The sequence below is a fragment of the Mchenga conophoros genome, linkage group LG6, assembly GCF_057382185.1.
Source record: "Mchenga conophoros isolate Kocher_MC1m ecotype Shallow Benthic linkage group LG6, M_conophoros_male_GT1.1, whole genome shotgun sequence".
In the NCBI taxonomy this organism is placed as follows: domain Eukaryota; kingdom Metazoa; phylum Chordata; class Actinopteri; order Cichliformes; family Cichlidae; genus Mchenga; species Mchenga conophoros.
This window is the reverse complement of record NC_140531.1, coordinates 11,133,536-11,149,385: the sequence shown is the minus strand read 5'-3', so window position 1 is coordinate 11,149,385 and position 15,850 is coordinate 11,133,536. Positions and strand designations below refer to the sequence as shown.

The 15,850-nt window shown below is 40.4% G+C and overlaps 2 protein-coding genes across 3 annotated transcripts; one reads left to right on the top strand and one right to left on the bottom strand.

Annotated features, from left to right (window-relative positions):
* The first annotated feature begins 3,262 nt into the window (after positions 1-3,262).
* LOC146572150 (G protein-coupled receptor 4) lies at positions 3,263-4,425 on the top strand. The gene is made up of 2 exons (XM_085278405.1): positions 3,263-3,688; positions 3,895-4,425. The coding sequence occupies exons 1-2, from the start codon at positions 3,308-3,310 to the stop codon at positions 4,423-4,425; spliced, it is 912 nt and encodes a 303-aa protein (XP_085134531.1). The 5' UTR covers positions 3,263-3,307.
* A 1,913-nt stretch (positions 4,426-6,338) lies between these two features.
* LOC146572149 (uncharacterized) lies at positions 6,339-8,657 on the bottom strand. Of its 2 annotated transcripts, none has more exons than XM_085278604.1 (3): positions 8,440-8,657; positions 7,668-7,932; positions 6,339-7,511 (listed from the first exon to the last, which is right to left on the bottom strand). In XM_085278604.1, exons 1-3 carry the CDS (start codon positions 8,529-8,531, stop codon positions 6,840-6,842), a joined length of 1,029 nt encoding a protein of 342 aa, XP_085134730.1. In that variant the 5' UTR covers positions 8,532-8,657; the 3' UTR covers positions 6,339-6,839. The 2 variants fall into 2 exon arrangements, with proteins under 2 accessions (XP_085134730.1, XP_085134731.1); XM_085278605.1 differs by having other exon boundaries at positions 8,378-8,586.
* Positions 8,658-15,850: the final 7,193 nt, after the last annotated feature.

Below are 15,850 nucleotides of genomic sequence, written 5' to 3'. Positions count from 1 at the left end.
CATGAGAGAGAAAAATGTCAGGTTTGCATTCAAGCATTTAAAGGCATAAAGCAGCTACCAGTAGATTTTTATTAAACTGCAGAAAATACCAACAACTTAGTATTATGGTTAAAAATGAATTTTTAAATATTGCTGATCACTGTGCAGGTTGCAGCTCAGCTTTTCCATCACGTTATCAGCCGCTCTGCACTCTTGCATCAGTTTTAGTCTCAGCTGATTTTGGGCAGCTGCTTCGTCCGGATGAGAAAAGTCAGAGGCTGAACAAAGCTGCTCATGGAGAGAATCCAGTAGGCCACACAGGTGACAACTGAATAGGGCTTGAAAGAAGTGGGACCAAGCTGCCTCAGCAGGTATTCTCCAATGGGGGGGAGGTAGTGGACGTTGATTATGACCAGCGCAGACAGCACTATTTTGAATGCTCGCTTTTTAACTGGGTGGACCTCTTTTCTGCTGGGCCCTGACTGGCGGAGAGACTTTAGAATCAGGGTGCTGCAGGTTGTTACGACCACAGTGGAAAAGCTTATGATTGCTAGTATCACATTCCACTTATACCCTGCAGAGACTTTGACCAGAAGGCAGCAAGCAGCAGTGATGGCACTCCCCATCAAGCATAACGACAGCCGCAGTTTGGGATCCTTGAGCCGCAGAAAGAACAGAGGATGGCAGACTGCTACGTAGCTGTCCAAACTCAAAAAGCAAAGAAAAAGCGGTCCCCCTCCCTGGTTTAAACCCCACGCCAGGAAGCTAGTGGCCTCCATTGACTGATTAAACCAAAGATTAATGCATTCACCCACGACTGTGATACAGAACAGCATATCGATTACTGCCAGGTTCAGTGTGAAGATCTCTGAGGTAGAGCAAATACCAGGTTTGCGCAACAGGAGGTAAATGACCCAAGCATTAGTTGGTAGTCCTAGTGGTGGCACAGTCACTACTGTGGGCAAGAAGTACCACAAAAATATTTCAGTCGCTGCCGTGGAGTTTCCCATGTGTCTGCGTTGAGCTCTGTCAAAAACAGAAGATATTTTACAAATTGAAATTTCAACGAAATACTAAAAATAACTAAAACACAACACTGATACATTATTACCTTACAAAGTCTTAACAGCATGAAATACACTGGGCACTTGCTTCAATTCCAAAAAACAAATCTTTCTACTCTATAATTACTTCGACTCATCTAAACAAACACTGCTTCTTTATTTTGCATGTCACATCTTATGCCAGGTGCTGTTTTGCACACTTTGTTTCGTTTAAAGAAATGATGCAAATTCACTCTATCTGTCACGTATTTACCAGCTCTATTGTTATCATAGTTCTGTTTTCAGCTTCTCATTTGTTTAGGTGATGTGGTCTCCTGTGAGCTGAACAACAACACAGTTTGATTTAACCCACCGTTTGCTGAAATCTATTAACAAATAATCCTGATTAATTAGTAGAATCTAGACTTTTAACAGTCTTATACAGAACTGTGCAAAGTGTTGTTTATATTGTGCTATGAAAATGTGATATTGGTGCAGTAATTTATAGATATATGTGCAAAGAACTGCAACAAGCAGTATGTAAGAAAAAAATAGAATTTGTACAATTATAACAACCTTGTCAATATTTGGTATGAATGAACTCACATAAACTAAAACTACTAGTTTTGGACTGTGTGCAAACATTCTTAAAATACCATTTTTCACATGGTGAGGGAAATTTTTCACACTCATAGATAGATAGATCGATCGATCCTTTGTGGCCTCCCAGCCTCCCTATTGGTGTGATCTCTTTTGGTCAATCACTACTGGGAGAGGTAGCAGTGGTCTTGAGTGGATTGTACACTGACTGTCAGACTGTAGATGTTGAGGGCCAGCCTCTTCAGAGACGGTTCTGTTAACCTTATTTTACACTGGCGAGCATCAGTAACTGTCTTTCCGATACTGAACATTCACTTCTATTCACACTAGTGTTTCAACATAACAGTCAGATATGACGTTAGCTTCTCTGTCATTAGGAGTCGAAGGATAATGTGCAAAAAATGTGTCAACTGTACAGTTTGTACAGAGGTTGTCTAATAATTTTATGTTGGTATTACATAAAGGTAAACGATTCGCATATATGTCATATATTAGTCGAATATGTAAACATTAACAAACATATAGGATAATTAGTATAAACGAGTGTTTTTCATGGCTTTGCAGGCTCATATTCCCTAACAGCGTTACCCTTTTTAAACTTCGTACAGGCAGTTCAGTAACACCTTGCATTAGATTTCTCATTGATGCTTACCTTGCATCACCTGTTTACAGTGTACAGTTGCATCAGTGAGATGAATATTTCACTGCAGTTTTACTGTAGGTAAATTACCCATAGGAACAGACCTGGGATCAGCTTGACTTATACACCCTATGAGTCATAAATGAAAACTATGAAAGCACAAACCTAGAGAGGCAGCTTGGTGCAACTATAAGACCAATGCCTTTATAATAATGCAACAGCTGAGAATATGTTATGCAGCTACACAACTTACATATATCATGTTCACAGTACAAAATAAGGTAAGTTGTTCAACAACTACAGACCCCTGATGGCACTGCATCTAGCCTGTATTTCATTTATGTTTTATCTCTGAAGCCCATATAAGTACTTTTTAATGGACACAATAACATTTCAATCTAGCTCAGCCAAAACAGGCTGTATGTACGCTACATATCTGAGTTATCCAATCGCTGAAGCTGTCTCTGCATCACTGGCCAATCACAGCTTGACATGACATGATTTTGAAAAGACGTCGTAGATGTTCGTCCAGATTGGCCAAACACAAAAGTGACGTTAGTCCTTGTAGAGCATGTTTATAAGTGAACTGCTGGTAATTATGGGAACATCCTGCAGTAAGTGGCGAAGACCAGGACCACAAGACAAATCAAAACCTTTTAAGGTAAGATATCTTTGTGTATGTTTCATCTTTAGATTTAGGCCATAAGCAATGACATTGGGCCACTGTGTGGAATCAAATAGCAATAAGTTCCTCCATGGCTCTATTGTTTGGGTGCTAAATGTAAAATTAAAGTGTACAGCAAATGAAAAGTTTCAAGCATCAGAGTTTTTAATCAGGTTATGAAGGGCATTAGAAAGACTAATAGTTCTTGAAACAACACAATTCTCTGGTGCAAAAACATTTTGAAAAAGCAGATCTGTGGAATGGGCATGCCCTTCCATCTATTTTTTTGTTGGCTGCTGGTTTTCAGCCTGTTTTCTTTAAATACTGAACAGTAAAACCTAATTGGTCTTTCTAACAACCTTCCAGCTCCTTTGTTCTGCAATGTCCAACAACACTCTGAACACTGCCTACAATCATTCTGCAAACTCTACCAACCCCAGTGCGGTCCACATTCGTCCGCTATGGTACGAGTTCCCAATATGCGCCGTGGCCCCTTATGGCTACATTTTCTACTATGGAGTCAAGATGTTCAACCTGGCAGTAGGGACTCCGTGTAACATCTTGGTCATCTGGCAGATCATAACCAAGAAAAGCGACGCTTTCACATCTGACACCTTTATCCTCAATCTGGCCATACTGGACGCCTACTTCTGCCTCATGACGCCCGTCGACCTTGTCAATGGGTTATTGCTGAATGACAACGGCATCTGGTACTTTAAGCGATTGGCATATGGAATCAAAGACTTAGCGCCACTCTTTCTGGTGAGTTTTTCATTTGTTGCACTAGTGTATCAGATGTTTTCAAATAGTCTGATGTGCGAAGAAATCAGACCACTGGAGTGTTTTTTGTTTTGTTTTGTTGCTCTCCCAGTTCAATAAAAAGCTAAAGCTATAAAATTATTATTATCAATTTCGTTATTTTTCAAAGCACCATGAAACACAGTCTTTCTTCTTGTCTAACAACCCAGGTGTGTATTTGTCTGGACCGCTACATGGCTGTGGTCCAACCCGTGCTCTTCGCTGGCATCCGTGACAACAAAATCCGAATCGGGATTTCTGTGGTGGTGTGGGGCCTCATATTGGCTTACGCCCTGGTGAAGTGCATCCTGGGACGCATGCCTGTCGATGGCGTCTTCAGTGGCATCATCCTTTTTGCGTTTGCATTGATGATCTTTTGTAACATCTCCATCATCTGGGCCCTTCGGCACTCTGTGACGGGAAAAGAGGTGATGCACCCGGTGAAGAAGAGGGCCTTCAAGATGGTGCTGATTAACCTGGCCATCATCGTGGTCAACTACTTGCCACCCGTGGCGCTCATGCCCTTTGCGTCATACTACACAGCTGTGGCGTTTCAATGTCAGATCCGCGTCAGTGTGTACTCCATCATGGATCTGAGCTGCAGCATTGAGCCTCTGCTCTACATCACAAAGATGGAGCGTGTGGAAGGCACATGCTGTGGAAAGAGTGTCTGTGAGAAGCCGCTCGATGTCACCACATAACTGAACCTCTAGTCATAAATCCATCACAAAAGTTTTTCAGAGAAGACCGTGCATGCACTGTTATACTTTTATTTGAAGAATTTTGTCCTGTGTGATCCGGAGAGCCGGTAAGAGAACAACGTCAAAGCTCTTGAGCTGGTGGACAAACCTAGCTTTAGTTGAAATGTAACCTAATTATCTTTTTCACTAGCTGTTATGTGGTTGTAATTCTTACTCCATGCATATGATAATTAGTAAATAGTTGCTAAATAGTTGCAATATCCAGAAGAAATACATAATCGATTTTTAACAAACCACAATTTAGTAATTCCTTGAGTTAAGAGCAACTTTTTGAAAAACTGGAATAAGTTGCCTTATGCAATTAGAGAATGGGCTTTAAAAAATATGAAAAGAAGTGATTTTTAAATTTTAAAGTCACTTAAAAGCCTATTTAGGCAGCTTTTAGCGGCGGTATCATCTGAATTTCAGGAGCGGGACCACTCCTCCTTCACGCCCCCTCTGGCCTGAGGCTATAAAAACCCCCCTTCTCCAATACCTGCTGTTCTCATTTTCATATTGTGATATTTATATGCTCATATTTTCACAATTGTAAAACCTTACTGTGGATGTAAGAGCCAAATTATGTAGATATTTTGCATCCACTTTATTGTGTAATGTTTTATTTGATTGTATTTGATGGTTGGACCCCAGGAAGACTAGCAACCACTGTTGTGGAAGCTAATGGGGTTTACTTATAAACAAATAAACAGCATCCACCACAACCAGTTGTTTCTTATTCACACTTGTAGTTTGTGTTCTCATCTACTTTGGGGCAGGGATAGCTCAGTAGGTAAAGTGGTCGCCCCATGATCGGAAGGTCGGCGGTTCGAATCCACTTAACGGCTACCCTGAGGTACCCCTGAGCAAGGTACCGTCCCTACACACTGCTCCCCGGGCGCCTACTTAGTGGGCTGCCCACTGCTTCACTGAGTGAATGGGTCAAATGCAGAGAAAAACAAGTAATTTCCCCATGGGGATCAATAAAGTATCCATTATTATTATTACTTATCCTCTGAAGGTTTATCGTAGTTATTGTTTGGAAACGATTGTGTTCTTTCATAAATCCTCATTTGCATTCAGTAGCAGAAGGCTAGTGTTTCAGGGGTTATATCGGCTAATGGGATAACAATTCAGCTATCCCAGGACTAGCTTATGAGCACCAAGGTAAGTGGAATTAAGAGGACCTACAGGTCTTTTATTATCATCACTTAGATTAGGCTTTGCCTCTAATGGAACTGTTGACATTTTAGTTTTATGTAGTTAAGCTGTCTTTGTGTCAGGAATTTAAATTCAGGCTAAATTCTGCTCCTCACATACAAGGACTTGAATCATCAGGCCCCATGTACGTCATAGTACCATATCCCCCCAATAGAGCACTTCACTCTTAGACTTCGTTCCAAAGGCGATAGAGGCTTCATCTAGCAGGCATCTCTCCAGTGGAACCAACTCCTAGCCTGGATTCAGGAGACACAGCCTCTCTACATTTAAGATCAGACTTTAAAACATACAGTTAGGGCTGTCTTGTCTCCATCTGCTCTCTACCCTTTCCCCTCACCCCCAGCTGCTCGAAGCTTATGGCTGCCCCTCCCTAAACCTGGTTATACTGGAGGTGTCTTTTCTGATAAAAAGGGAGTTTTTCCTTCCTACAGTTGCCAGGTGCACATAGAAGCGATCGTTAAAGAAGTAAAAGAAGCTGTTGGCTAGTGAGCACACCAGACGAGTAAATAAATTACTTTGAACCATGGAGATTACTCCTTGAAGACTTTAGCTAGCTCTCTGCTTTTTCCCCATTGCAACCAGCAGCAGAAACCCTCCTCATTAACTCTTGAACATCTTTTGGACCATTATAATGACAGCCAGGGGCACTGCCTGTATTACAGAGCACCGATTAAGCACTTTATTAATTAATTTATTAATTAAGTCTTACAACAGAATCACACAGAGGGACCAATTAGTAGATGTGTAATGAGCGAGCACACAGATTATGCAAGCAAACGAACTAAACACATAACAATCGAATTATTCAGGAACATAAATAGCACAGTGTAATGATGCTATGACATAACTGAGCTTTTTGCTCTGTATTTCTGAGGTAAACTGTACATGTTTACTGGTTTTTGGCAGAGTACAAGTGTGCAATGACACTGATGTTTTAATCTTAACATTGTTGGATTTTAAAGAACGTATTTAATACGTGATTTAGAGTAATTTGTAAACTTTAATCAGATATTTGATGTCTGAATCAAATGTTTGTCTTGCAAAAAATGAACAGAGTCACTTAGAAGTACTTAGATAACCAGCTCGGGTGTAGTGATTGTGCAAAGAGAATGGTGATTATTTGGTAAAAACAGTATCAGAGTCAGAATCAAAGAGCATTACATTTGACTGATTTTAGTGTGCATTATCTTCAGACTCTCTAAGCTGGCTTCAGGCCCGTCTTCTGATGTCACATATCCCGGGTAAGTGGGGTAAAACTGGGGAGACGGTGGTTTATCTGGTTTATTTTCACCCGCCAACAATGGCAGCAGGAATAGTGGTATCAGCTTGGCATGAGCGTAGTCGATCTCAAAACCCTCAAAAATAAGCCCCACCCCCCAAGCGCCCAACCCATCCTCCAGGAGCCACGACACCTTCTTGGCGGCCAGCACCAGTCTCTCGTAATCTTCTTTTTCCAGTCTGAATATATCAGAGGTCAAAGGTCGGCGTGGGACTAACACAGTGAATCCAGGAGAGTTGGGGAATGGAGTGAGAAAAGCCACATGACCTTTGTCCTCCCACACGCGCCACTGCTGCTCCTCACCACGAACAATACGTGAGAACAGCGAAGGGTGAGCCGGATCGTCCCCGAGGAAGGTCAGATCAGGGGGGGCATCAGGCAGCGGCAGTTTGGCTCGAATCCTGGTCTGGATTTCAGTCAGGCTGGAGTCACTCCATCGTGGGGCAGTCCTGGAAGTGCAGTATCCCGGGTCATGGGCGTTGTGCTCTTCTTCCCCAGCCAGATGAGGGCGCCACTCTGCGTCCAGACCACACAGGGGGAGGATACGGATCTGTAGTGAAGACACGTGTGTTTGCTAACTTAAATTTACACAGAGGGAGCTGTCTACATGCGTTTACACGTGCTGTTAAAATGCATCAACAGCCTTTCAGATTGCTACTGGTTACACTTTACAGTGAACAGGTCCACCCAGTGTTCAGGCCCTCACCTGAGCAGGTCTATCTCTGTGGGGTCTGCTGACCAGCGCACACCTCCGAACTCCCAGCCTGTCACAAAGCAGCTCTGCCACAGCTCTCGCCCCAAGCAGCCAGGACAAGTACTCTGGCTCCCCCAGGTGGAAAATGCTGCCTCCTTGGGTCCCGGGGGTGCTGCTCTCCAGGATGACAGAGCCCGGGGTCCAGGGCCGAGGGTGAAGGTAGGCTACCAGCCCATCTGACTCCCAGATGACGTGACGCTGAAGAGCGGACGACATGCTGAGGAAAGGGAAGGAGAGAAATATGAATCAGCTCTTAGCTCTTCCCAATAGTCTAAGATGAATTTAGTGAAAACTGCTGTTTCTGACTACGCTACACATCTGACTCAGGCGCACGTGACCTTTGTGAAATTTAGTCACTAAATTAAAACGCATGATTTTAATGGAGTCATCCTTTTAATAGCTTATGTTTAACTCTGTATCAGACAGCTGCATGCCATTTCTAAAATAAATAAACAAACAAACAAAAACCCGCTAAATTATTTCGTTAATGCAAATAAACGTTGTGCCGATAGAAACCTTTGACTCAATTAAACACGTATGAATGTTGTCACTTGTGCTGAGATAAAAACATGTTCCTGGAATAAAACAACAGCTTTCAGAACAGAGTTTGGATTAACAGTCTGCCATTAACATGAATGTTTGCGTAACTTGAATCAACATACCTTCTAATAATAAGCCTTGTGAATAAAGTTGTAGTAAAGAAGGGCATGCGGACAACACCGACCTGCCTTCTTCTTCTTCTCCTCTAAGCTGGTTGTCAAAGTTCATGTAATAAGCACAAACAGCGACGAAAGCAGCGGCAGCACTTAGCCACATCAGTCAGACGTGCCGACGATATGAAACTGGGACACTTGAAACCAACTTTTACACAATAAAGAAAAACACAAGAACTAGAACTCATCCATTTTCAGCTCATGCCTCAAACTTCCGCTCAGCTGACAGGAGCCAGGAGCGGCTTCTTCTTCTTTCACTTCTCTTAGCAGTTTCCAACAAATCGGCACATTACCGCCACCCCCTGGAGACAGTTTGCAACAGCCCGTCTATCTGTGACACCTGCTTCCTGACTCTTTCTGTAGTGCAGAGAGCACTTTTGTATGATGTCATTAAGATCCACATATACATATCTATATTTATCTTTTCTTCTTTGCTTTCTTTCAGCCCCATATTTCTAACAACGTAATATAATCAATGAATAAAGGGGTTAGATTATTATATGAAAAATAAATAAAGCCCTAAAGTGAATAAGCAATGTCCCAGCGCTGAAGTGCTGGACATTCTGTCTGCCATTTGTCCAGTTCAGGGATGATACAGACACTGGCACCTATACTCAATTAGATCAACCAGTTAACCTAAGAGGCATGACTGCAGGAGGAAGCCACACAGACAGCATGCAAACACAGGTGTAAGGACCTTCTTAATATGAGGTGACATCACTAATGACCACACCACTGTGCTATCTGAGAGAAATCAGTATTTCAGTATTATCAGTAATTAATATGTTTATGCGTAATTGAAGTGCATTTTCAGCATTTATTAAATAAAAAGTTGAAAAGTAAAAATGCTTTATCTGAGTTCAGCATCAATGCTAAAAGTGTGACTGAGACAAAAGTGCTTGCAATAGTAAATGTGCAGCTTTGGCGAGAATGCTGCAGATCACACTTTGGGGTTCATTTTTAGCCTGCAGTCTAGCAGTTTCACATCTCTGTCGGCCTCAGAGCTTTAACAGCAGCACTGCGTATTTTAATTAATGTTGGTTAATAATAAAAAAAAAAAGCATGTATATGTTCTGATGCATCTTGTATGTAAAAATGAACAGAAAACTCTTTGCAGTTTGAGATGATTGAAGAATTCCACAAACATAAATTATACAAGGGAGAAAATGTATGTAAATTGATGTAAAACAAATCAACTGTACTTGAGCTGAGAACATTTGAACTAGGGGTGGGTTTTTATAATCGATTTATCGATTAAAATCGATTCTGGCTTGGGTAACGTAAAATCGATTCATTAAAATCCTGAATCGATTTTTTAATATAAATGTATTTTGCCCAAAATGCCAGAATCTCAGGTTAAACCTCACAAAATTTCAACAACCACCAAACAGCTAAGAGAGTAAATGAGAGCAGGAACACGGATTCTGCACAAAGACAAAACCCGCGGATCAGAATCAGTTAGATGTCGCCTTTCTCACAGTCGGGGCTGAAAGCCGACAGCTCGCTGATTCTGATCTGTTGTCGCTTTGTGTTCCCTTTATGCGCGGATTCTAAAGCTGTTAGTTTGATGTCTCTCCAAACAATATTGACCGAACCAGCAGCAAAAGAAGATCCAAACTACGCTTCACATAAACATCGTCATGTATTCACTCTTACTTTTACTGTTTTGCTTCCACCAGGATGCACAGCTCTCTCTCTCTCTCTCAACAGCAGTTTCCCGTCTAAAAATCCGTTTTCTTCATTATTCGCTTGCTTGTTACACACAAGTCTACCGTTGTTTACAGCGTTTTATATACTTCCGAAAAGAAAACCTAATTTCTGCCGTTCAATACTGAACAAATTTAAACTTTTTAAAATTATGCAAAACGCTTAGCTGTGTCTCTAATAAAACCGCTGTAACTTCAGAGGTAACGTTCATGTGTTGATTAATGGTTTTCTTTCGTTTTTGATGTACTGCAGAATATTTTTATAAAATCCCAGGCCAGGAAAATCGCCTTCATGTTTTTCTGTGTTTTATCTTCAGCTACTTTGACACAAAGGCATCTGCTGTGATGCTCACACCTTTGATAAAGTCTTGCGTGTGTCAGCTTCCTTTTTATAGATACAAAAATATGTAAATGTACTGATCTGAATTATAATATTTCTGGCTGTCAAAATTTTAATTAATACGTTATGTTTTCCAGGCCCTCCTCTGACTTATCCTTTTATTTTCTCCTAGGAGCTGTTACGTCTCTGACTTGAGGTCCTGTGACCTGTGCTCGCCTGATGATTGTTGGTTTTCAACACAGACAGCAGAGGGCGCCAATGAAGCGCAGACAAATGTGAGTGCCTGATACACAAACACCATCACATTTAAACTGCTTATAAACAGCACAAACTGTCTGCTATGGAAACACCTCTTTATCAGATCACACATCACAAGTGTGTTGACTTTCATTTCTGGCTTACTGCCAGCAGTGTCAACTTGCTTCCTCTTTCCGAGGAATGTCAGCAGACCAAAACCCACAGAGCACTTCTCGAAATACTTTCAGATGACTCATCCCACACTTACTATATACATACATGCCTTTACCAGCAACGAGAGGGCGGGTAGCGCTGTAGTCTCTGTGCGTGTATATATGTGTCATCGTGGTAAAAAGTATTACAACTAAAACATGGCCACGTGCTTCTTTGTCTCTATGAGTGACTCCGTGGCAACAGTACGAGGCGCAGTCACCAAACTTTAAGTGTGGATTTTAGAATTAAGGTTATGATTACGAACTAATCCTAATTAAGTTCTAAATGAAAATGTTGGCATGGCAGTTGATAGGTGTCACGGGATCCTTATTGAAATATTGGATTCCTAATCCCTAATCCAATCGCTTTTCATATCACCTACCACCTAACCGTAATCCTTACTCTTAGCCTAACCCCCTAATCTTAATTCTGCCTTTAACCTTTAAGGGAAGTTTTAATGTTGAAAGAGTGATTTGAGGAAAGGAGGTGCAGACAAAAATATCATCACTTCCTCAAATGCCCTTTAAACCTTGTAAGGTTCCTCACAGACATGGACAAATCAAATCATAGATTTCCGAATGTCTGCGTCTGGTAGCAAAAAGATTCCACTGAGCTTGAACTGCTCCATGTAAAAGTATAAAAAAGTGCACAAAAATTTAAAGGTAAAGCATGACTCTCTCATTCAATACAGTCACTGTAAAGCAGCTGTGGCGTGTGGTGGTATTCTAAGCCAGAAGTGTGCAAAATACAGTTCCCTCTGCTCTACTTCATACGGGAAGACTTTCAGAAAGTTTGCATGTGGTTTCCTGTGATAGACAGTGAGGCACGGTGAACAAATGTGTCGTCCCATTTTATGGAAGTAAATCTGTCCTAATCTGCACCCCGTGACCTCAGTAATGAGCTCAGCTGCTCGGGGATCCTCTGTGGGCATTGTCAGCTGAAGACCAGTACAATGAGTCTCTAAGTCAGAAGGGGCAGAATTTAAAGCCCGAGTGAAACACCGAAGTGTAGCAGGAAAACACCAAAACAGTAGAAAATACTATATATGATGCAAGTTGGTTTTAAATGAACTCAGACTAAGTTTCTGCTGTATGTGTCACAGTTTCTTTTCTCGCTTCCTACGACAAGGCAGAGGTGTCAAAAAAAAAAAGGAAATGAGCCAACAAAAATGCACTGGGGTCAGACGAGTGTTAAATCTTGAGGAGAAGCTGACATGAAAAAACATCCAGTACATGAAGCAAAAACAGAGTTTGTAAAAATTCTAACAAGCCTGACAGTCAGTATTTAGTATGACCACCTTTATTCTTCAACACAGCCTGAGGTCTCTTAGGCAGCTTTCTTTTAATTAGTCTTTAGGAATAGTTCTCCAGGCTTATGAAAGGGCATTCAAAGCTCTTCTTTGGATGCTGGCTGCCTTTTGTGCTTTTTTCTGTCAAGATGAAAAAACACGGTTTCAGTTGTTTTATGGTCCAATCCAACAGCATTTTTCTGTGTTCATAATTCCCTTGATTTTGACAAGATTCCCAAATCACTGGGGGGCTGGAGCCTATCTTGGTGTCTTAGGGAGAGATATGTCAGAGAGAACATGGAAACTCTACAAACACAGACCCGGCCTGATGGTGGAACTTGAACTAAGGATCTTCTTGCTGTGTGGCAACAGTGCTAACCACCGTGCTGACATTCCTCAGCAAATGGTCAGGTACAAGGACTGGACTGAAAAAGTGTAAAAGCAGTCAGTGGCCAACAAAAGCTGTTGAACAGGCCTCCGAAATTCTGGAGAAATGTTGCTTAAGACCACTTTAAACCATTACAAGGAAGTTCGGAAACTTAATATGGAGAAATGAGTGGTGGCTCAAGACTTTTGCACAGTACTGTTTTCAGTTGTAACTGCAATTTATTGACGTGTTTAATGATTTACCCACATGTGGTTTGTGTGTGTATTCAGCTGTGTTGGTCCTGCTCACAAATGGCAGGAGCTAAAGTGTGAGGCTCCGTCACACGCAGTGTAGCTGTCACGCTACCAACTGTTTCCCCACTTCACAGTTAACATCCCATTTTTAATTTTGATGTCAATGTAAAAAAATATGGTAAAATAAGAGAGTTACATAAAACATTTCTGCAGAGTGTAGATCAAGTCAAGTCAAGTCAACTTTATTTGTCAATTCTGCCACATGTACAGGACATTTAGAGAATAGAAATTTCGTTACTCTCAAACCCTAGTGATTAAAAAAATGCAAATAAAATAATTAAAAAGTAAAAATTTAAATAAATACAATACAATTTTACGTATAACAAAAAAAAAGCTATGCAATATACAATATACAGTATTCAAGTAAGGAGGCATCAGTGAGCTTTAAGATAATAAGATAAGATTAGTCTTTAGTGTGGGCCGTAAAATCAGACTACTTTCGAATTAAGAATTTGTAAATGTACAATATTAAAACAATGTGGCAACATTTTGTTTTCAAGCCAAGCAAAACTATATAATCTTAAGGTATAGATTTTACTTTTGGTTATGTTACATGAATTTACAAAGTCCCTGGATACGGTGGCCCTGAGAGGTCAAATGCACTGCAACTTAAGAAAACACCAGCAAGTAGAAAAACATGAAAAACACAACAGTTAAATAAGAAACAACAAAAGTAGGGTAAAAGGTCATAAAACACAATAAAAGTGTTTTTGGAGACACAAAATTTAATGGATCAGCTACACAGATACACAAAACCTGTGGAGGACTGCACAGAGACACACTTTTTTTAAAAAGCAGAGGATTAGTCTGTCTTGTGAGGTAATGCAGATGTTGTTTTTATTACCACTTTATAAATATATATATATATATATATATATATATATATATATATATATATATATATATATATATATATATATATACATATATATATATATATTTTTTTATTATTTATATATATATAAATATTTATATATATTTGTTTCAGCAACAACAACAACAACAATAATTTAGTATAAATTCATCTGTTCTTGCTGCTCTTGCCCTTTGCCATCATCACCTGTGCATACTGAAGGACAGCATTTGAAACTGCATGATGCACAGCTGCGCAGGAAGTGCTTCTTTTTTTTTTTTTTTTTTTTTTCTTTTCTTTCTTTTAAAACAAAATGTGTTTAAATAAAGTGAAGAACCTCTGGACCCTCATGCATACAATATCTGATTCCCTGGTCTACAGGGCTAAACTTGAGTGCTGCAGTGAATTTGACTAAAGAGCTAAACTCTCAAGAAGTAAGAGACTGCGTATGAAGTTGCAGCCCACTGTATGTTTATTTAACAAAGCAAAAGGAAGGCTGGCTATTTTACTTATTTCCTTAATACATAAATAAATAAATACATAAATAATGCACAGCCACACCAGGGATTTATTAGAGGACAGTTCCCACCAGCATCTCCTTTGTATTTTTTTTTTTTTTTTCTAAATGCAGGAAGTGCTTCTGGCTCGTGATCACCTGTGTACACATGCAAAAACAGCAGAAACTGAAAATTAGGGTGAGGCCTCTTTGTAAGTTATGTGGATCATATGTCACTGGGCATTCACCTGCGTACACATGTTAGCCTATGTGCACAAGATAAAAAATACAGCTTCCAGGACCTCTGGTTTCTAAGCCATCTTCTGTTTTTGATTGGTTAAACTTTTAGTCAACAGCAAAACTGCATGGATAGTGGTAAGAGGTAAGTGTCAAGTGGTTTGCCAGTTAGACGTTATTTACTGTAAACTGCAATGAACTGTATCCTGAAAACAACCCTCAGGTTCGGGGGAGATATAATGGTGGAGTCGCCTCGCTGACACGTTCCACTGCTGGATGTTTTTCCTGTTGGCAATAAGGAAAGTGAGTCTGTCATATTGGCTGCTTATGTGTTGACTAATGGAAATGTCATCTTTTCACTCTCTATTTTTGTACACGACTTTCAGGTTAATCACTGATTAATATTAATATCTGCTTCTTTTGTCCTGTCACCTTTGGCTGCTCCGCCCTGAGCCTGCTTCTGAGGAGGCTTCTTCCTTTTAAAAGGGAGTTTTTCCTTCCTCTGTCACCAAGTGCTTGATCACAGTGGGAATCATCTAATTGAAGGAGGTTTCTCTGTATTATTGTAGGGTTTTTACCTTACACCATTAAGTGCTTTGAGGTGACTGTTGTGATTTGGTACTACATAAATTAAATGAATTTGAAATGAATTGAAGTGAAAAGAAAAGAAAAGAAAACTGAATTTTAATCCTTTGTTCTGGATTTCAGTTTGATTTTCTTGATTCTCATATCTAAAAGAAAAAAATATATTTTAATGCTTTACAGCAACTGTTCCAAATCAGATCACCTTCAGCTTTCATTTTATAATCCAAATATCTGCAGGAGTTCAGAGCGGAGTAATAATCCATAAATAGGGCCGTGAACGAATGTGTCAGTTTGCTTGGCTATCACTGACTTACAGTCAAACTATGAATAGCCTTAAATCCTTACTAGGTTTCATGCCTTTGGTCAGCCAGATACCATGAAGTCTTGTGATAGAATGTGAAATAGAGTTGCCTGCACTTTAACATTCAAAGTGTGGGCTGCATAAATGTCCGGGTCAGAAGTGTCTTTTTTGTGTTGCAGTTTCAGGCCTCGGGGCTAAGAAGACACTGGAGGAGTGTTTGGAAACTCACCCGCCCATTTCTTGTGTACACTTAGTCAATGTGTACTTACTGACTTACTTTGGAGGTTCCTTATGTGGTTGTCTGTGTTTTCTGCTTTCCTCATTTCCTTTCTCCTGCCCTCATAATTTTGTAACTCAATCAGACATTACCCTTTTCGTGATGTCTGTTCAGTCTGGGTTTACTCTTTCAGTTTTTCCCTCATTTTGCCTCTTTGGATTTTTACTTTTCATGTTTTGGACTGTCAAGGATTAGCCTTTGCAGCCAA